This window comes from Physeter macrocephalus, chromosome 12 (genome assembly GCF_002837175.3).
Source record: "Physeter macrocephalus isolate SW-GA chromosome 12, ASM283717v5, whole genome shotgun sequence".
Classification (NCBI taxonomy): Eukaryota; Metazoa; Chordata; class Mammalia; order Artiodactyla; family Physeteridae; genus Physeter; species Physeter macrocephalus.
This window is the reverse complement of record NC_041225.1, coordinates 60,343,102-60,365,112: the sequence shown is the minus strand read 5'-3', so window position 1 is coordinate 60,365,112 and position 22,011 is coordinate 60,343,102. Positions and strand designations below refer to the sequence as shown.

The 22,011-nt window shown below is 38.3% G+C and overlaps 1 protein-coding gene across 1 annotated transcript in view; it reads right to left on the bottom strand.

Annotated features, from left to right (window-relative positions):
• The window catches only part of DYNC2LI1 (dynein cytoplasmic 2 light intermediate chain 1), a 52,737-nt gene that overhangs the window by 13,853 nt on the left and 16,873 nt on the right, over positions 1 to 22,011 (bottom strand). Inside the window, exons 3-8 of the mRNA XM_024119136.1 lie at positions 11,087 to 11,121; positions 9,453 to 9,522; positions 7,219 to 7,307; positions 2,667 to 2,853; positions 1,664 to 1,732; positions 988 to 1,065 (exon numbers count right to left, since the gene is read on the bottom strand). Coding sequence (XP_023974904.1) covers positions 988 to 1,065; positions 1,664 to 1,732; positions 2,667 to 2,853; positions 7,219 to 7,307; positions 9,453 to 9,522; positions 11,087 to 11,121 — 528 coding nt within the window. The remainder of the gene's footprint in view (positions 1 to 987; positions 1,066 to 1,663; positions 1,733 to 2,666; positions 2,854 to 7,218; positions 7,308 to 9,452; positions 9,523 to 11,086; positions 11,122 to 22,011) is intronic.

Genomic DNA, 22,011 nt, shown 5'->3' with positions numbered 1-22,011 from the left:
AAAAGAATTTTAAAAAAAGAATATTTCCAAAGTACTCTGTCAACCTAATATGTAAGCAGAGACAGTACAAACATAAAAGGTAATGATTTTTAAGAAAATACATAATAAAATGTATTTGGAGCATTCTGAAAAGTATAAAAATTTTAAATACAGATCATATTTATTACTTTTCATCTTAATATATTAGCCACGAAGGCTGGGGACTAGGCCATGTTTTCTACAGGTTCCTCTGAGCACTGTGATTTAGAGGGAAAAAGAGACCATTCAAATGGGAAGAAAGTTTTTCCTTTTTTTTTTAAATAAAAAATGCATTTATGTTTTATTGCGTTAGAGGATATCCAGCAACATTTGGTCCTGCTGTGGAAGATAATGATAACAGTAATTATAATAACCAGCCTTTATTGAACTTTGTGTCAGACCCTGTGCTAAGCATTTCACAGTACTCGGGCTACTAATCCTCGCAACAACCCTGTGAAGAAGGTATTGTTTTGTCCATTTTCCCAGGAGACTGAGGCTTCAGTGAGATTAAGTGACTTGTCTGAGACCACGTATCTAGTAAATGGTTGCCCAGGCAGCATGACTGCCAAGTTCATATTTTTAACCTCTACAACAAACAGCATTTTTTTAAGTTTTAAAAAAATTGTTATTCTTTTTCTCTTTTCTTTTATGAGAACATAGATTCTAATTTTTAAGGGGAAACTAAAACATGAATAAACAAACAACCAATTTATCTCTTTAAGATTGATGGGGGTTTATGGCTATTAGAAATTTAGAACTTTTGCTTCAAAGAAATGGTAGGCCATCTAGCAGAGTGTGTTCTAGAAATACATTATAAACACTCTGTAACAAGAGGGTTTTGAGGCAATGGGAAAGGAGAGAATGACATGCATTAGTAAAAGCATTAGCATTCATAACTGTGCACCAAGCTGTTAACTTTCCAAATTTGTTACTGTCTGTTCAAACCCAAAGGATAGGAAACGTACAAACCATTAATGATGCTCCGTAATAATGTGCAACAAATCGAAGTGTCTTGCATATTACCTTCCTCTTCTCAGAGTCAAAATCCTGAAGAAATATGTTATTAAAAAGAAAAAAGTTGAGACGACTAGTGTCTGTAGCAGAAAGGTGCAAATTATTCAATACAGAAATAGATTTTCTTATTTATTTTTTGGAACATACCTTGAGTAGGATTCCATTACCTTGGCATTTGTCTCTATAGAGAGCTGAACAGTAGCTGCAGCCATCTAGAGCTGCAGCTACCAGATCTTTCCTTGTTTAAACACTTAGCTCAATAGAATTTAGATATAAGCACACATTTTGTAGTGCGGAATACCCCAAGGATTCTCTGACAAGCAAAGATAAGAAGAAACCAATTTTCTACTTTCCGCGATTTAAAAGTTGGGACATAAGCCCTGTCCCTTGGTGACTGGACTGGATTCAGTTTCTAAATCTTCTGCCATATCCCCACTCCACTGTATTTACTGTTCCTTACCTATTTTCTCTTTCCCAACTATATCCTCTTTTCCAAAATCTTTAAGATGTGTGACCTCTTGACCTCTCCCTCCTAGAGTCATTTTTCTCATTTCATTATTACTTTTGTTCCTCTCCTATAAAGCCTAGGCCTGCATGTACAACAAGCTCAACTAGAAATGGAAGAGCTTACCTGAAAAATATCGTATTTACTTCCAATTATGACCAGAGGAATTGGAAATGGGTCAATTAATTCACGATCCTGTTAACAAACATATTTCATTGATTCATTATAATTGTTTATTACTATGTGTTCATCAATTTCCACTTATATCATTTTAAATCCTCCCATAATGTTGACATTGTTTGCTTGACATAGAGGTTGTTTCAATATTGAATTTCTTAAACTATCAATACATTTCTCAAGCATAAAACTAGACATGACAATTCCCTGAACTATGATATTTATTCTTCATGTTGTGTCCTTTTATTTTCTTAAATATGTCACCTTCCTGTTTGTTGTTTTTTTTATTATTTCATATTAACTGTTTGTTACAATAACATTTATACATGGGAACCATAAACTATCGTTTTTTTCTGATATTACCTTTGTAAAACGCACTCACATAAACTCTGGGCAATATAAAATACTGCTCTTGCTTTTCTAGAAGATGACATTCATGATTGTATATAAAGGACTTACTTGTGTTATCATATTGCAAGTTTATAGTTTAATTAATTATCAGATGATAAAAAGATATTGATTATGTGACAGACACTAAATGAATGTAAAGTATAGTGACAGTAAAGGCTGTTAAAATTCTATTCCTTGCTTAAAATTGTAGTTTTATCTAGCCTTTGCCAGGTGACATTTGTACAACCTGGTTTTTTATCTTCATTTTACAGAGATTATAAAATCAGTATCAAACTACTACTTTAAAACTCTATTCCTTTTGATTGGTGTAATATGCCATAACAATCACAGTAGATGTCTAACAAGAAGACATATGAAATCTTTTTCCTTGTTTTGCCCTTACTGAGGTTTTATTAAATTGCTATAATTTTCCAGTGAACAGGTTCATCTACATGAAATGAATTTCAACTCATGCATAAAAATCTAAAGAAGTTGTTTGTGATGTTATCTTTAACTATATATGGGGCTAAGAATTCTAGGGATAATCCCAACAGTAACTCACTGGATGGTCCTTCTGCATATTGCTCCATATCTTCTGTCTCATTTCAGAAACTGCTTTAGCATTTTTCTTCCCCAGTTTCATTATCACTTTATCTACATGAAGTTTTGTGGCTTGCAACAGATTTTCCATGGTGGGCCAAAGGTCATTAGGTTTCGAAAGGTCCAAAACAAGAACAATAGAAAATGTCCTAAAGAAATAAAAACATGTTTCAAAAAAAAAAGGACTGAAAATAATTACTATTTGAAACCATACTATACTGAAATTTATTTTCTAAAAATAACACTATAGTTCAAGAAAAAAAAAAACCCAGCAATTTTCTAAGAAAAAAATGCCAAAATTATAGCCTTATTTATTCTAGTGCTTTTCCCTAGTGATATTTAAGTGTCACCACTGAAGTTTTTGTTTGAACTAGTAATAATCCAGTTCAAATAATCGGCAAGCAATTGGGTCCAACAATGCCATGTTTAGATCCAGTTTTGCTGTGTGCTCCAAAGAAGGGAAGCAAAAATAATAATCACAGCAGCAGCAACAATGCAACAACCTGGTGAAGGAGAAGAAAACAGATTTACTGATGGTCCTTGCTAGGGGGACTACCTACCTTATTTACTCTTTTTTTTTTTTTTTTTTGTGGTATGCGGGCCTCCCTCTGTTGTGGCCTCTCCCGTTGCGGAGCACAGGCTCCGGACGCGCAGGCTCAGCGGCCATGGCTCACGGGCCCAGCCGCTCCGCGGAACGTGGGATCTTCCCAGACCAGGGTGCGAACCCGGTTCCCCTGCATCGGCAGGCGGACGCGCAACCACTGCGCCACCAGGGAAGCCCCTTATTTACTCTTAACAACAACACTTCCTAGAAGATGTTATGATGGCCATTTTATGGATTAGAAATCTGAGGCACAGATTCATATAACTAGTAAATTGTAGAGCTGGTATCTAGATGCAGAGCCACGTGCCTTTCTGCTGTACCTTGCTGCCTCTCTGAAAGCACACCCCCGGCCACCACACACACCACCACTGTGACCACATGCATGTGTGCTCATGTTCATGTAAATCTAACCTCAGCAACAACAAACAACCCAATTTAAAAAGGGCAAAGAACTCAAATACACATTTCTCTATTTAAAGGTGTACATATGGCCAATAAACATATGAAAAGAGGCCCAATATATCACTAATCATTAGAGAAACCCAAATCAAAACCACAATGAGATACCACTTCACACCCATTAGGATAGCTATGATAAATAAAAGTAAAAATAAACAAACCCCCCCAGAAAATAACAAGTGTTGGTAAGGATATGGAGAAATTGGAAACCTGATGCATTGCCAGTGGGAATATAAAATAGTACAGCAGACACTGTGGCAAGCAGTATAGTGGTTCCTCAAAACATTAGAGGATCCTGCAGTTCCACTTGTGGGTGTTTTGAAATCAGGGACTCAAACAGATATTTGTACACCAATGTCCATAGCAGTATTACTAACAATTGCCAAAGGGGGGAAATGACCTAAATGTCCAAAGGGGGGAAATGACCCACATGTCCATCAATGGGTTAAGAGATGAACAAAACGTGGTATATACATACAATGAACTATTATTCAGCCTTAAAAAGGAAGGGAATTCTGATACATGCTACAACATGGATGCATCTTAAAGACATTATGCTAAGTGAAATAAGCTAGACTCAAAAGGACAAGTATTGTATGATTTCATTTATATAAGGTACCTAGAGTAGTCAAATCATAGAGACAGAAACTAGAATGGTGGTTGCCAGGGGTTGGAGAAGGGAGAAATAGGGAGTTATTATTTATTGGGTACAGTTTCAGTTTGGGCAGATGAAATGTTCTGGAGATGGATGGTGGTGATGGCTGCACAACAACGTGAATATACTTAATGCCACTAAACTGTACATTTTAAAATGGCTAAAATGTGAATTTTATGTTACGATATTTTACAATAAAAAACGAACAAACAAATATAGCAGTATTTCAGAAAATGGTCATAATAAGTATGTAGAACCATAATCATGGGCCAATATATTTTGATCAACAGGGCAAACATTCTGCTAGTAGATATAGCAAGGAATTATAATACATGCTAGTTATAATATAGTCAAGTAATTTTGCTTAGTTTGAGCAAATCACCTGTGTTGTGTAATTAAAGCAGAACGGTAGCTAAATTCTATACTATAGGTCTAAATCCAGAAAGTAGTCTTTTTAGACATTAATGAGCAAGATTTTCTATAAAATTATTGTGCCATTAAATTCTCTAGCCAACTACATCTATGTCATTTTAATAAGCTCAGAACCAGTTTTGCTTAATTGTAACAGAATATATATACATAAGTGAGGATACTATATTTTCAGAGTTTTAGTATGGTTAATGTTTAAAAAAGAGAGGACTATGGTTGAACTTTTTTTTAACTGTGGTAAAATATATATAACATAAAATTTATCATCTTTTCCAAATGAAAATAACTTTGTTTTAAGCAAAGGAGAAATGGATTATTCAACTTTTTTCTAAGATTAAAATGTATGTTTCCAGGGCTTCCCTGGTGGCGCAGTGCTTGAGAGTCCGCCTGCTGATGCAGGGGACACGGGATCGTGCCCCGGTCCGGGAAGATCCCACGTGCCGCGGACCGGCTGGGCCCGTGGGCCGTGGCCACTGGGCCTGCGCGTCCGGAGCCTGTGCTCCGCAACGGGAGAGGCCACAACAGTGAGAGGCCCGCGTACCGCAAAAAACAAAAAAACACAACCTTTTAAAACAGGGAAGTGGACCACAGGAAATGCTCTATTACAAATTATCTAAGGTCTGTGGACATGTTCAGTGCATCTATAATTATTCTATGAACAGGCATCTTAAAGATAAACAGTATCTAAGAGCACTGGTACGGCTGCTGAGGTCTCTGGGCTTCATCCAACATAAGGAAATTATATGGCAAATTAATTCCAGCCACAAAACACTCTGAGATTTGCAGCTACATGAGGAGTGAAATGCTTTCCATGAATTCTTCAATCACTCAGCAAGCTACTCTGGACCCAGGCCTATGGCGCCCCTGCCCTCTGTTCATCATAACCCTGACCCCTCTTCTCTCCTAAAGCAGGCTCCAGCTGCCCTGGGGTTCCAGGGAAAGAAGACCAAGAACTCGCAAAGTGAGGCATTAAAGAAACTGGAAAGGTTTGGCTTCCTGCAGAAACCAGAATTTCTACAAGCCCGTGAGGTCTAGAGAAGGGAAGTGAGGTAATATGGCAAGGGGATGTGCAAGTCAGGGCCAGGTAAGAGCTGCTCCCGGCCTTTTCAGTCCTGTCAGCCTCGGGCCAGGCTGGCTGGAAGCTCAGGATCCTTCAGCCCCTCCCCATCCTCGCCATCTCTTCACAACCACACCACCGTGAGCTGCCCCAATTCCCAGGCAGCTTCGATTATTTGTCTCTGTTAAAGGAGGACAAATGAAAACTATACAGCGGTAAAATCCCACGATTCTGAAAAATAATGTCAGGGGAAAACGGTGGTTATAGGTGAAAAAGCAAGATCTAAGTCTATTTACATACAATATCCCATACCTGTACAAAGTATATTTACGAACACTGAAAACACTGAAAGAAATACCTCAATATGTTGAGAGTAGGTCTTTTTCATGTGATTGAGGATACTTTTACTGTCTATGTACCTTTCAGTATTTTTCCAAGTTTTCCATATGAGCATACATTACGTTTGTAATAAGTAAAAGACAGTAAATCAGATTTCTTTAAAAGAAAAAAAGAATCACTGGACGAATAAAGCCAACATTACCGGCTAGTTATAGAAAAACAATTATCCTGTTAACAAGAAATAATTCCATACTCTAAAGATCTTAATGGCTGAAATTTAACAAATAATTGTCAAGCCCTTTGTATTTGGTCCAGGCAGCAGCAATGGTTTGTGTTAAACTCTGACAGGAGTAAGATATTTCAGATTTAAAAATTTTGTTTTCCTTGGCTAAGATGACAGTTTTCCACATCTGATTTGGCCACGTGTGGGAGTCATTGTCAGGAAAACATCACCAAAGAGTTTGAGGTTTTCCCCCAGGTTCTGTTTCTTTTAGGTCAGCAAATAGAGACTTTCTTCCTCCTCTGACTCACAGACTTCCCTTGGATGAAGCTTCAGTGGTATTAATTAGCATTAAATTCAAAGGAGACATAATGTCCAGCTGCAGGAAAAACTCAGGGCTGAATTAGCTCACGCTTGGATGGGTATTAGAAATAATTGTTTTCAAATTTATTTTTGCCAAGTGAATTCATTGCTCAAGTGTTATTTGATGTATTTTGTTTGTTTGCAGGCTTGCAAAATATGTTACTGGTTGGAATGCCAACTATTTCACTTCAGCACAGGCCAGAACCTTGGTTCTTTTAAAATCTCTGACAGCATTACAGTTTAAGCACATAGAAAGGAAGTGAACGTAAGCCTTCAGCAACATAAAACTGTCCCTGCAAATTCTGGTTCACAAAAGCCTACTCATATTCATCCTGTGGCCTCCACTGGATACTTACTAACAACTGTTCCTGGAGCTGGCCACGCTTACCTTAAGGTGTCACTTGTGATTGGTATGCTGATTAAGTCCAGTAAAGAGGTTCCTCCACCTAGTTCCCAAAAATGAGCAATATCTTTTGGCTGAAAAAACAGGGTTTTTTCATATTAATGTTCTTTGATGTTTTTAAATTTTAAATAGTTCTTATATTTCATTAGTACCAGCCAGTAATAATTATGGATACAAGATATTATAGTCCTCAAGACCATTTCTTGGCAATTTTTTGAAAGGAAAGGAAAGGAAATTTTTTCCTTTCTCTATTCCATCCCTCAAAATGCACCAAAACCTCTATTCCAAAGAACAAAAATGAAACATGAAGAATGTACATGTGTACTAAATGCCCTAATTCTACCCTAACTTAATAGAAGACATTAAACAGTGCCCCAATTCTGTAAATATCACATGTAGCAGACACTCACTCAAATTAGAAATGAAATTAACAAATTGAACACATTTGGAATTACCTTTTTGAAAACAGTTATAATTTTAGATAGAAATAAAACAGTTGAACAGGAAAACATCCTAACTGAGGGAGGCAGAAGCTCACAAAATCAATCAGACACACAGACAAGACATGCGGAAACGGGAAGAACAGATGGCAGTCCGGGCTGCAGACTGGGATTTCCCAGGCAATAGTATATAAGCAGCTGGTCTGTGCCTGACTTCCCTGGGGAATGTGACTGGCTGGCACTGGCCATACAAGCGGTAGGTGGGGGAACAAGGAGAGACTCAACAACTGTTTCCCTTTTTAGAGGACTCCAACACTAGGGGATTGAAAGGGCTGGGCAGCCAAAGGGCTGGGTAGCTAGGAAATAAGACCATCTGTTCCATGACAGCTCTCCTAGACCACCGGCTAGCTGATGGCATCTCTGCCTCTGGCCAGATACTAAGGAACCTTCAGGACACCAAGATTGTGTGAGGAGCTGAGAAAGCTATTCCATTTAGAACTTTTAGGAGACATTAAATCTGAGAAAGATGTGAAGCTTCTAGAATGAATATGGAAAAGCCCAACTTGATAGCACGAAGTTTAGCAGAAACAAATAGGTGAAAAAGAATCACATGAGTTTTTATGTGTCTAATACCATGAACTTGGAAGAGGCAGATGGTCATTAAAGCAGTTTTAGATGAATATATATATTTTGCATTTCTGACAAGTTATCTCAACCATTAAAATTGTTTTGCGGTTGCTATTTGAATCATTAATGTTTGTGGGGGAAATAAGTTTGCATTGGAAAATCTCCCTTGATTCACAACTGGATGAAGAAAAGTTTTTAGAGCTCTTCTCAAAGTTAAGCTTATGAAAGTTGTCTCAGAGTGTCCCATGAAAAGGATAATTCCATTTCTAGGCTTATCACTCATGCAAAAATTCATGTGAGTCACAAAAATAAAGTCCTCCCCCATCTCAATACATTACTTTTTTTCTTTTCTCTTTTTAATTTCACTTTTAATAACCAGCTTGGCATTGGTGAATCCAGGAAGCAGCAACAGCCCGTTTTAACTATTTATACATTGTCTAATAATCAAACACTTGGACTGGATCAATCTATAAAAATTTGCCTGTGTTATGGGAGATATGGGACCTTCTACTGTATTCTAGATTGTTCTTCCATACATCTAATTTTATTTTAAAAAGGCCTCTTTTTCATATGAGAACTCCAAAAGAGAATTCCATTTAGGAATTTTTATTCCTCTAACATACACTATAAGTTCTCCCTGTACCCTGAACAATGTCTAATTTTCCTCTGTAGATACGCTAACACAAGTGAACACAGGATTATAGCCAATTAGGGCCTGTGGTCTCAAATAGCATTACCAACATCAAGATGTATTTGTAAAAATGCTGATAATCTGGATTTTGACCAGTATTTTTTCATAAATATTCCACAGGTCAAACTCATATTTTTAGCAGATTTTTTGGAGATAGAAGATAATTCACGATGTTATTCTCATTTGAAAGAAGAAAATAAGCCAAAAAACTGTACAATAAAGTTACAAAGGAATCTGATTCAAGCATTTTAAGACATAACAAATGAGCAGGCCAAAATATTTCCCCACAGTTCGGTTGGCTTCATATGTGCTGAGTTGCGTTTGAGTTAAAAAGTACATCGCTATGAAGTGTACAGCTGGATATGTGCAACGATTGTAGGTAAGATGGAAAATATGAAACAATGTCAGCATCCTCACTTCTCCATGTATGTGTAGCGCAGCATCACCAAAAAGACACTCACTATGTTATGTCCTTTTGCTCTCCTTCCATATGTATATTCCAAGGCTAAGGTTGGTTTTGGTGGCTCATCCCTGCACAATAAAAGACAGGTAGTATTACCATCATGGGTGGAATTATTTTCTTACGCTATCATCTTACCTGATTTATTTTTGCTTCCTCTTAAAAACTTTGATTAGTAGAGAAGTTACACCTTGTATAACACATTGAGATAAAAACGATTAAGAATTTATACAAAAATTAAATAAGCCTTCAAAATACCATCTTTAGTAGCAACTGCAGAGAATAATGGCACCTGCATGTAGTGGCAGCGCCTAGCAACACTGTTGGGGGAGTAGAGAAGGAGCTGGCAGTGTTGGTGGCCATGTTAGGGCACAAGCTCTCTGCATCCAGGCCACGTGGGAGGCACTGACAGCAGGTTTGTGCTTAGCCTTGATGTGGGGAGCTGGGAACCTAATGACTATCAGTTTAACGGCAACATCAATGAAAGATTTTTATACAGTTCTCAGTCTGAAATCACGGTTCAAACATAGGCATCATTCAGCTAATGAGAGCTACAAACAAACAAGACTTTTCTTATCAACTTCCTGCAACACCTACCAGTCATAATCCTAAATCTTAATCTGGTGGCATGCTTCTATGGTATAGAAGATTAGGAAGTATATAAAACAAATGGTAACATGCACAGTTTAAAGACCAATAATGTGCTTCAAAAGTAAACCCATGAGAGGGCTTCCCTGGTGGTGCAGTGGTTAAGAATCTGTCTGCCAATGCAGGGGACATGGGTTCGAGCCCTGGACCGGGAAGATCCCACATGCTACGGAGCAACTAAGCCTGTGCGCCACAACTACTGAGCCTGCGCTCTAGAGCCACACAACTACTGAAGCACACATGCCTAGAGGCCGTGCTCCACAACAAGAGAAGCCACTGCAATGAGAAGCCTGAGCACCGCAACGAAGAGCAGCCCCCGCTCGCAACTAGAGAAAGCCCACACGCAGCAACGAAGACCCAACGCAGCCAAAAATAAAGATAAATTAAAAAAAAAAGTATACCCATGAGCAATTCGAAGATTATAATTAATGTTCAAACAGTCATGAACTAGATAGAACTAAAAAGTTTAAATATCAGAGTAGCATAGCCAAAAAAAGCAAGTACTATGGTAGGCTGAGTAATTATGTTAATTTCTCCCCCCAAATAAGGAAATCCAATATTAATCCTGTATAATTTATTTTTGCTTGTTGTTGGTTTTATCTTTAATAGAGATTGTAGGGCTTCCTTGGTGGCGCAGTGGTTGAGAGTCCGCCTGCCGATGCAGGGAACACGGGTTCGTGCCCCGGTCCGGGAAGATCCCACATGCCGCGGAGCGGCTGGGCCTGTGAGCCATGGCCGCTGAGCCTGCGCGTCCGGAGCCTGTGCTCCGCAATGGGAGAGGCCACAACAGTGAGAGGCCCGCGTACCGCAAAAAAAATAAAAATAAAAATAAAGGAGATTGTAAAAGCCATAATAAGGATTCACTAAGAATTAAAATATTTTGTTTCGGCCTCAAGATTATTCTCTTTCCATATGTCTTTTAGATTCTAACTTGCCCTACACAACAAGAATAAGCAAATGTAGTCTAGAGGTTAACATAACACTTACCTGTCAAGACACCTTAGAATAATAGTAGTCTTTCCCTGGAAATTCAAAAAGAAAGAAATACTGTGTTAATGTCATCCACATGTAAAATTTTATTATTGTTCATAATTGTGGCCCAAAATAGCTTTTAATCACTTGAATGATAAATTACCTGGAAACTAGAAACTAGAAACTTTCAGAATTATTCCTAAGTTTGATGAGTAGAAAAAGTTAACTGTCAACTTTCCATCAGAGTGCAACTACACTGCTATTATTATAATTATAAAGTCCCGCAGATGACAAATACTAGCAAATCAAACCTCATTTTAGTGGTCAACTTGGCAGCTGTCTTAAATTTTCTCTCTACTCATCAATGCTAATTACTGGTTAAGCTGATGATTAGTGTCTTCTAAAATGTTTTAATTCCAATTTGTTGAAGTGGAAATAAAAAAAGATAACATACAAATAAAGGACATGTTGAAAATATGTTCCAAGTAAGCAATCCAGATACCAGGTTAGAGTACTTTTTGGGGTTTGTTTTATTTCTAGGAGATGTATTTATTCTAAATTTCTTTTTAGGAGTCAGGATATATAGGATGGCATATAGGATATCCCATCTCTGCCACTAATCATGAAACTTAACTTCACATCTTAACCAGGGACTAGCTCAGTGGTTTAAATCATTGTGTTTGTTTTCTTAATAGTAAAACTATTTTTTTTAAACAAACAATCTCTTACAAGAAAATAGACAAAAGAGGAGCAGAGGGGAAAACTCTACCGAAGGAAACCTTTAGTATCCAAAGAAAGCAGTTTGGAAAACTGTGGACTACCAAAAACACAGATTATTTTACTATACATGTTTTTTTAAGCCAAGAAACCTATAATATTTACCAAAAAAAAAAGATAATCATAAATAAATGACTCCAGATTATATCTGGGCTATGATCAAATTGAATGACTTTTTTTTGGTAATGATATATATAAATAATTGGAATAGTACTAAAAATATATATTATTGAAGGATATTTATTGGTAGGTGTTATATCAGAGTGAAAAACTAGAAACCATCTAAATGTCTCCAAAAGGGAACTGATTGGCTAAATTAATAATGGCAATCTGTATAATGGAATAACATGCAGCTAACAGGAATGATGACGTAGGAATATACATACTGACATGATAAGACATGCATAACAGATTATGCATGACCCTGTTTTCAGTTAAAAATCTTCTTTTCCTACTTCTTTGAGATGCACATACATATATAATATGCATAGATACAGAGAGAGAGAAAAAAAATACACAAATGAATCCAGAGAGACATCACATGTTAACAGTGAATGTTTCCAGGGGATAACTTTGTAGGTGATTAATTTTTTTAAGAAAATAAAGATCTTCTAATTATCCTGTACCGAATGTGTACATGTAGAATATTTTTAAAGTTTTAAATAAATGAGGACTACAATACCTAAAAATTAATGTATTCTATGTGCAAGAAAGTATACAGAATTACTGTATTTTAGAATTGGAAGGAATCTTAGATAACATCTAGCCAATTTTCTCAAGTTCTCATGATCCCATAGTGTTGATTTAAATTATTTTTATTATAATTTCCTTTAAATGTATAAGACTACTTGGTGGAATTCCAAATAAACTCAACTCTGGGCACTGAAGTCAACTTTTAGATTACCATTAAAATAATGATCCAAATTTTAAAAATTCACTAGTAAACTGTTGCGTTCTGAGAATGCATCTACAGACCCCCAGGTTTCCTAGTGCAAGAAGCACTGACACAGTACAAGTTCATTTAGAGACTATCAAAATGAATCCCATCTTCCCTTCTATTACTTCAATCACAGCAGTAGAGTAAACAATTACTCTACTTCTCTTCTCTGGCAAGAATCTTAGAGGCTTGTATCAGTCTACCCTCATGGGTGTCATCTCTTCTGGCTTACAGTCTCCCTCTCCCTCTCAGCTACTGTCATTAGCCTTGTTAACTTCACACCCACATGGGCATGGGAAACCCACCTAAGACCCCAACCACTCAGTCCCCTTTGCCTTCTCAAGAGACTTTTTCCTTCACTCTACTTCTGCTACATGTCACTTTCAAGGTTCTATTTTGAACCATTTCACTACTGGAAACTGTACCACTTCCAAAATCACACAAACAACACATTCTCTAACCACTTTTTTAGGAATCCCCACAGGAATAACTCTTTAGCTTTAGTGAGAGGCCTCCAAAGTCCGTCCATCCTTCTGGGACACAGCTGGAAACAGAGGGGTGCTCAGGCTACCTGGGCACTGACGCTGCCCGGTAAAGATGTAGCTTCACTGATGCAGAAGTTAGTTCCTGAAAGCCTCATGTCTGTTAACATGTAGAAGCATGAAGCACAGAAATAAAATAGTATTATATATACTATAAAATAGTATATAGACAGTATATATAGTAAAATAGTTCCCGACTTAGGACAGTTCCACTTATGATTTTTTGACTTTACGATGATGTGAAACTGATATACACTCAGTAGAAACTACACTTTGAATTTTAAATTTTGACCTTTTCCCGGGCTAACGATAGGCACTAATATACTCTCTCATGATGGTGGGCTGCAGCTCCCAGTCAGCCCCTCGATCACGAGGGTAAACAACCAATACACTTACAACCATTCTGTATGCACACAACCATTCTGCTTTTCACTTTCAATACAGTATTCAATAAGTTACATGAGATATTCAACACCTTATTATAAAATAGGCTTTGTGTTAGATAACTTTGCTCAATTGTAAGCTAATGTAAGTGTTTTGAGCACATTTAAGGTAGGTTAGGCTAAGCTATGATGTAGGTTAGGTTTAGATGTATTAAATGCATTTTCGACTGACGATATTTTCAACTTATGATAGGCTTACTGGGATGTAACCCTATTGTAAGTCGAGGAAGTTCTGTAATATAAACCCCAAATAAGATGAATTTCAGCATCTGCAAGCCTCAACCTTTTTTAGACAGTATCACCAGCAGTTCTACGTCTCTGGCAGAAACTCTGTAGGCCAAGCAAAGCTGCATGAAGATATGATGCATCTGTTCCTGCTCTGTACGGCCACTTCCAAAACCTTTTTTATCCTTGGCTAAACAAGGGAAACTTACAGTCAGTGGGGAGGGGTCTCTTGCTACTAAAGTGTTTCAATGGATATGCTGTCCTTTTCACAACAATAAACAGCCCTTTGACAAACATCACTGGCACAATTCAATTATTCCTTAAATGAGATTCCTAAAAGTGAACTAACTGAATCCAAAATATGAATATTATTTAAGATACTGACTTATTGACTTAGATGCTGACTTAGATAGTTAAATGGATCCTGGCTTTTATACTCAACTGAGGTAGAAGACCTTAATATTTTCAAATTATGAAATAAAAAAGTTAAAATATTTTAAATTATATTTACTATTATAATTTTTCCTAGATCAATATAAGTACTTTTTAACTCACACTAAATATGGTATTAGCTAAGTATAAAATTAGTTCATTAACTTCAAGCTCAATGGTTCCATGACCATGAATTTGCACAAAATGTCTAAATATTATTTTCAAAATGTAATTATTCTAATATTAGGTGATAAAAAATAATTTATTTCATATGTAAAATTCTTTCATCTGAGTATTTTTCAATCATGTCTTAGTGAGAATGTTAATACTGTAGTCAACATTATTTCTTAATTAACTGCCCCCTTATGGTACACAACACTTAAATGATTATTCTATGTAAAATTAGCTCTCTGTTGATCTAAAGGGTATGCTATACCTGTGCACCTATCAACCCATGGATTTTGGCTGACTTCTGCTAATCTGTGTGGAGATAAATGACATTACTAGGGTCAGAAATGACAAACAGATTGTTGTATCTCAACCGCCAACACTTTCCTAGAATGCTGTGGATCAGATGTCATCTTCAGGCTCAGCAGAAAAAGGCACCACGATTGATAAGATGTGTGTGGAAGATGTGTGCCTAGTGTTTGCTATCCCTTAAGGGACCCTGGAAAGCACCTCTGACAACCAGATCTTAGACTATGGAAAACTGGAAAAGTAAAAATGTAGACGTCTAGATAGCTTCCTTCCCACTTTTCTACCACCTAGAGATTCAGGTTTAGGGTGAGAAAGTAAGCTCTGGGAAGTGAAAGACTAGTCAATGACAAAGTTTTCTGGGCCACACTCTAGGAATACTAGAATGATTAACCCTTTTAAAAATTTTTTTCTGCAAGCTTTATTTTTTTCCTTTTCCATTATGGTTTATTACAGGATATTGAATATAGTTCCTCAGCTATACAGTAAAACCTTGTTGTTTATCCATTCTGTATTTAATAGTTTACATAGAATGATTATCCCTTGAAAAGAGAGGAAACATATGTCAAGAGGATCAGAAGACCATGCCTAGAAACTTGACAATCAAATGAGAGCAGAGAAAACAAGAGAGAAAGGTCTGGATAAATTGAGATGTCATTAGGTATGATATTAAGAAAAATTTTTAAAGAGAATAATGGAAGAGGGTCCATGTAATTCATATGACAAAACTGCTGAGACAAGGCCTTAGAATAATATATTAAAGCCACAGATGCAAAACTACAATAAGTTCAATATTATCACAGGAAAACAAAATGACCTCATATATATTACCAAAACCTGTGGCATGAGTGAGTGCAATATCAATGTGAAGAATAAAAAGAGACAGAAGAGGAGGAAAAATGCAGCACACTTTGTGTATCTGTATGGAAACTTACAAACATGCAGGTGGTAGCAGCATAAACAAATGCATTTAGATGAAAATAAATAAACAGGGACTTCCCTGGTGGCACAGTGGTTGAGAGTCTGCCTGCTAATAGAGGGGACACAGGTTTAAGCCCTGGTCCGTGAGGATCCCACATGCCACGGAGCAACTAAGCCCGTGTGCCACAACTACTGAGCCTGCGCTCTAGATCCCGCGTGCCACAACTACTGAAGCCCACACACCTAGAGCCTATGGTCTGCAACAAGAGAAGCCACTGCAATGAGAAGCCCATGCACCACAACGAAGAGTAGCCCCCACTTGCCACAACCAGAGAAAGCCTGCGTGCAGCAAAGAAGACCCAACATAGCCAAAAATAAATTAAAAGAAAAAAAAAAGCTTAAAAAAAGAAAATAAATGAACAGGGACTTCCCTGGTGGCACAGTGGTCGAGAGTCTGCCTGCCAATGCAGGGGACATAGGTTCAAGCCCTGGTCAGGGTGGATCCCACAAGCCATGGAGCAACTAAGCCCGTGCGCCACAACTACTGAGCCTGCACTCTAGAGCCTGCAAGCCACAACTACTGAAGCCCATGTGCCACCACTACTGAAGCCCATGCACCTAGAGCCGTGCTCTGCAACAAGGGAGTCCGCTGCAATGAGAGGCCCGCACACTGTGGCAGGGAGTAGCCCCCACTTGCTGCAGCTGGATGAAGGCTACGCACAGCAATGAAGACCCAACACAGCCAAAAATAAATAAATACATAAATACATACATATTTTAAAAAAAGAAAATAAATGAACAGAACACATGTAATCTCATGGAAGTATACTAGAGACTGTAGCCTGACCATATGAAATGAACAATACATAGGATATCTCATGACACACATCACAAGAGGAATACAGGCATCGTATACTAGTGTAGGGGATAACAACTATTCAAGACAGTGCCTAAGTCAGTTTGAATTGTGTTTTCTGTCACTCCCAAAGGAAATAATCCAGACTCACACAGAAACTAGGGTCAAAGAGAGGTTAAGTGACTTGTTCCAACCTAGAATTCTATACCTAGATAAATTTTCAATCCAGAGGGAGGGTAAAATAAAGACATTTTAGATATGCAAGGTCTCAAAAATTTTACTACCCATGTATACTTTCCCGGGAAACTACAAAAGAATGTGCTCCACAAAGATAAGTGAGTAAACCAAGAAAACGGAAGACACAGGATCCAGGAAACTGAAGCTCCAACACAAGAAAGATGCAAAGGGAGAGGGACAGTAGCTATGCAGCTGCCCCTAGGAATAACCAGTACAGACTATACGGAAGGTTCAGAGATGGGAGGACTCTGGCTGGAGAGGGGTACTTTCAGATGATTTGATACAATTGACCACATGAAAATTTGCATTGACCATCTGTTGGGGATTTTGGAAAAAATTAGCAATAGGTACATGGGGAGCCAGCTTCAAGGATGGTTCCCCAACTGGAAAACCAACTAAATTTCAAGTCCCACCAGTGGAACACTGCACCATGACACTGAGATATACTGATAGTTCCCTCTTCCCCTGAAACCTCACCCTGGAAGTGACTTTTAATCTTCTTTTCGTCCAACAGTGAGAGGCAGAGACAAGATGGCAGAGAAGAAGGACTTGAGCTCACCTCCTCCCATGAAAACAGCAAAATCACAACTAACGGCTGAACAACCATCGACAAAAAAAGACTCAAACCTATCAAAAAAGATATTCTACATCCAAAGACAAAGAAGAAGATGGTAGGAGGGGCACTTTCACGATATAATCAAATCCCACACCCGCTGGGTGGGTGACCCACAAACTGGAAAATAATTATATCTCAGAGGTTCTCCCACAGGAATGAGAGTTCTGAGCCCCCAGAATGTTAGGCTCCCCAGCCTGGGGGTGTCTGGCTTCAGGAGGAGGAGCCCCAAGAGCATTTGGCTTTGAAATCCAGTGGGGCTTGAGTGCAGGAGCTCCACAGGACTGGGGGAAACAGAGACTCCACTCTTGGAGGGCGCACACAAGGTTTCACGTACACTGGGATCCAGGGCAAAGCAGTGACTCCATAGGAGCCTGGGCCATACCTACTGGAAGGTCTTGGAGGATTTCCTGGGGAGGCGGAGGTTGGCTGTGGCTCACTGTGGGGGCAAGAACACTGGCGGCAGAGGCCCCAGCGAATATTCATTGGCATGAGCTCTCCTGGAGGTCACCACTTTGGCACTGAGACCTGGCCCCACCCAACAGCCTGCAGGCTCCAGTGCTGGGACACCTCAGGCCAAACAACCAACAGGGTGGGAACCCAGCACCACCCATCAGCAGACAGGCTACCTAAAGTCATCCTGATCTCACAGCCACCTCTAAACACACCCTTTGACATGGCCCTACCCACCAGAGGGACAAGACCCAGCTCCATCCACCAGTGGGCAGGCACCAGTCCCTCCCTCCAGGAAGCCTGCATAAGCCCCTGGACCAACCTCACCCACCTGGGGGCAGACACCAGAAGCGAGAGGAGCTACAATCCTGCAGCCTGAGGAACAGAGGCCATAAACACAGAAAGTTAGACAAAATGAGACAGTAGAGAAATATGTTCCAGATGAATGAACAAGATAAAACTCCAGAAGAACAAGTGAATTGGAGATAGGCAATCTTCCTGAAAAAGAATTCAGAGTAACAATAGTAAAGATGATCCGAGATCTTGGATAAAGAATGGAGGCACAGACCAAGAAGATACATGAAATGTTTAACAAGGAGCTAGAAGATTTAAAGAACAGAGATGGGGCTTCCCTGGTGGTGCAGTGGTTGAGAGTCTGCCTGCCAATGCAGGGGATGCGGGTTTGTGTCCCGGTCCGGGAAGATCCCATATGCCGCGGAGCGGCTAGGCCCGTGAGCCATGGCCACTGAGCCTGCATGTCCGGAGCCTGTGCTCCGCAACGGGAGAGGCCACAACAGTGAGAGGCCTGTGTACCGCAAAAAAAAAAAAAAAAGAAAAAAAAAAAAGAACAGGGATAAACAATACAATAACTGGAATGAAAAATACATTATAAGGAATCAATAGCAGAATAAATGAGGCAGAAGAACGAATAAGTGAGCTGGAAGACAGATGCGTGGAAATCACTGCTGCAGAACAGAAAAAAGAAAAAAGTATGAAAAGAAAAGAGGACAGTCTGAGAGACCTCTGGGACAACATTAAATGCACCAACATTCACATTATAGGGGGGGAGAGGCCACAACAGTGAGAGGCCTGTGTACCGCAAAAAAAAAAAAAAAGAAAAAAAAAAAAGAACAGAGATAAACAATACAATAACTGGAATGAAAAATACATTATAAGGAATCAATAGCAGAATAAATGAGGCAGAAGAACGAATAAGTGAGCTGGAAGACAGATGCGTGGAAATCACTGCTGCAGAACAGAAAAAAGAAAAAAGTATGAAAAGAAAAGAGGACAGTCTGAGAGACCTCTGGGACAACATTAAATGCACCAACATTCACATTATAGGGGTCCTAGAAAGAGAAGAGAGAAAGGGTCTGAAAAGATATTTGAAGAGATAATAGCAGAAAACTTCCCTAACATGGGAAAGGAAACACTCAAGTCCAGGAAGCACAGAGAGTCCCATACAGGATAAACCTAAGGAGGAACATGCCAAGACACATATTAATCAAATTGACAAAAATTAAAGACAAAGAGAAAATAGTAAAAGCAACAAACAACCTTATGAGGTTTCCCTTGTATGTTATCAGCTGATTTTTCAGCAGAAACTCTGCAGGCCAGAAGGGAGTGGCATGATATATTTAAAGTGATGGAAGGGAAAAACCTACAAACAAGAATACCCTACACAGCAAGGCTCTTGTTCAGGTTTGATGGAGAAATCAAAAGCTTAGAGATAAGCAAAAGCTGCAAGAATTCAGCACCACCAAACCAGCTAAAGGAACTTCCTTAGGGAGAAAAGAGAAGGCCACAACTAGAAACAAGAAAATTACAAATGGGAAAGCTCACCAGTAAAGGCAAACATATAATAAAGGTCAGAAATCATCCACACACAAATATGATATCAAAACCAGCAATTGTGAGAGTACAAATGCAAGATATTGGAAATGCATTTGAAATTAAGAGACCAGCAACTTAAAACAATATTGTTTATATAGAGACTGCTAGATGAAAACCCCATGGTAACTGCAAACCAAAAATCTACAATAGATATACACAAAAAAGAAAAAGCAATCCAAACACAACACTAAACATAGTCATCGAATCACATGAGAAGAGAACAAAAGAGGAAGGGAGGTAAAAAGACCTACAAAAACAAACCGAAAACAATTTAAAAAATGGCAATAAGAACATACATATCAATAATTACCTTAAATGTAAATGGATTAAATGCTCCAACCAAAAGACATAGACTGGCTGAATGGATAATGAAAATAAGACCTGTATATATGCTGTCTACAAGAGACACACTTCAGATCTAGTGACACATGCAGACTGAAAGTGAGGGGATGGAAGAAGGTATTCCAGGCAAATGGAAATCAAAAGAAAGCTGGAGTAGTAATACTCATATCAGACAAAATAGACTTTAAAATAAAGATGGTTACAAGAGGCAAAGAAGGACACTACATAATGATCAAGGAATCAATCCAAGAAAAAGAAGGAACTCTACTCAGTACTCTGTGATACTCTATATGAGAAAGGAATCTAAAAAAGAATGAATATATATACATGTATATATATGTATAACTGAATCACTTTGCTGTACACCTGAAACTAACATAACACTATAAATCAACTATACTCCAATAAATTTTAAAAAAATCCAAGAAGGAGATATAACAATTGTTTACATATATGTTCCCAACAAAGCAGTACCTCAATATATAAGACAAATACTAATAGCCATAAAAAGAGAAATTGACAGTCACAGTCCCCAATAGTGGGGGACTTTAACATCCCAATTACATCAATGGACAGATCATCCAGACAGAAAGTCAATAAGGAAACATAGGCCTTAAATGATACACTAGACCAGACAGACTTAATTGATATTTACAGAACATTCCATCTGAAAGCAGCAGAATACACATTCTTCTCGAGTGCACATGGAACATTCTCCAGCATAGATCACATGCTGGGCCACAAAGCAAGCCCCAGTAAATTTAAGAAAACTGAAATCATATCAAGCATCACTCCTGACCACAACATTATGAGCTTAGAAATCGACTACAAGAAAAAAACTGTAAAAAACACAAACACATGGAGGCTAAACAATATGTTACTAAACAACTAATGGATCACTGAAGAAATGAAAGAAGAAATAAAAAAATACCTAGAGAAAAATGAACATGAAAACATGATGATCCAAAACCTGTGGGAGAGGGCAGACAGCAGAAGCAAGAAGAACTACAATCCTGTAGCCAGTGGAACAAAAACCACATTCACAGAAAGATAGACAAGATGAAAAGGCAGAGGGCTATGTACCAGATGAAGGAACAAGATAAAACCCCAGAAAAACAACTAAATGAAAAGGAGATAGGCAATCTTCCAGGAAAAGAATTCAGAATAATGACAGTGAAGATGATTCAGGACCTCGGAAAAAGAATGGAGGCAAAGATTGAAAAGATGCAAGAAATGTTTAACAAAGATCTAGAAGAATTAAAGAACAAACAAACAGAGATGAACAATACAATAACTGAAATGAAAAAACACTAGAAGCAATCAATAGAAGAATAACTGAGGCAGAAGAAGGGATAAGTGACCTGGAAGACAGAATGGTGGAATTCACTGCTGCACAACAGAATAAAGAAAAAAGACTGAAAAGAAATGAAGACAGCCTAAGAGACCTCTGGGACAACATTAAACGCAACAACATTCACTTTATAGGGGTCCCAGAAGGAGAAGAGAGAGAGAAAGGACCCGAGAAAATATTTGAAGAGATTAGTGGAAAATTTCCCTAACACGGGAAAGGAAATATCCACCCAGGTCCAGGAAGCACAGAGACTCCCATTCAGGATAAAGCCAAAGAGAAACATGCTGAGACACATAATCAATTTGTAATCAAACTGGCAAAAAATTAAAGACAAAGAAAAATTAATGAAAGCAGCAAGGGAAAAATGACAACATACAAGGGAACTCCCATAAGGTTAACAGCTGATTTCTCAGCAGACACTCTACAAGCCAGAAGGGAGTGGCA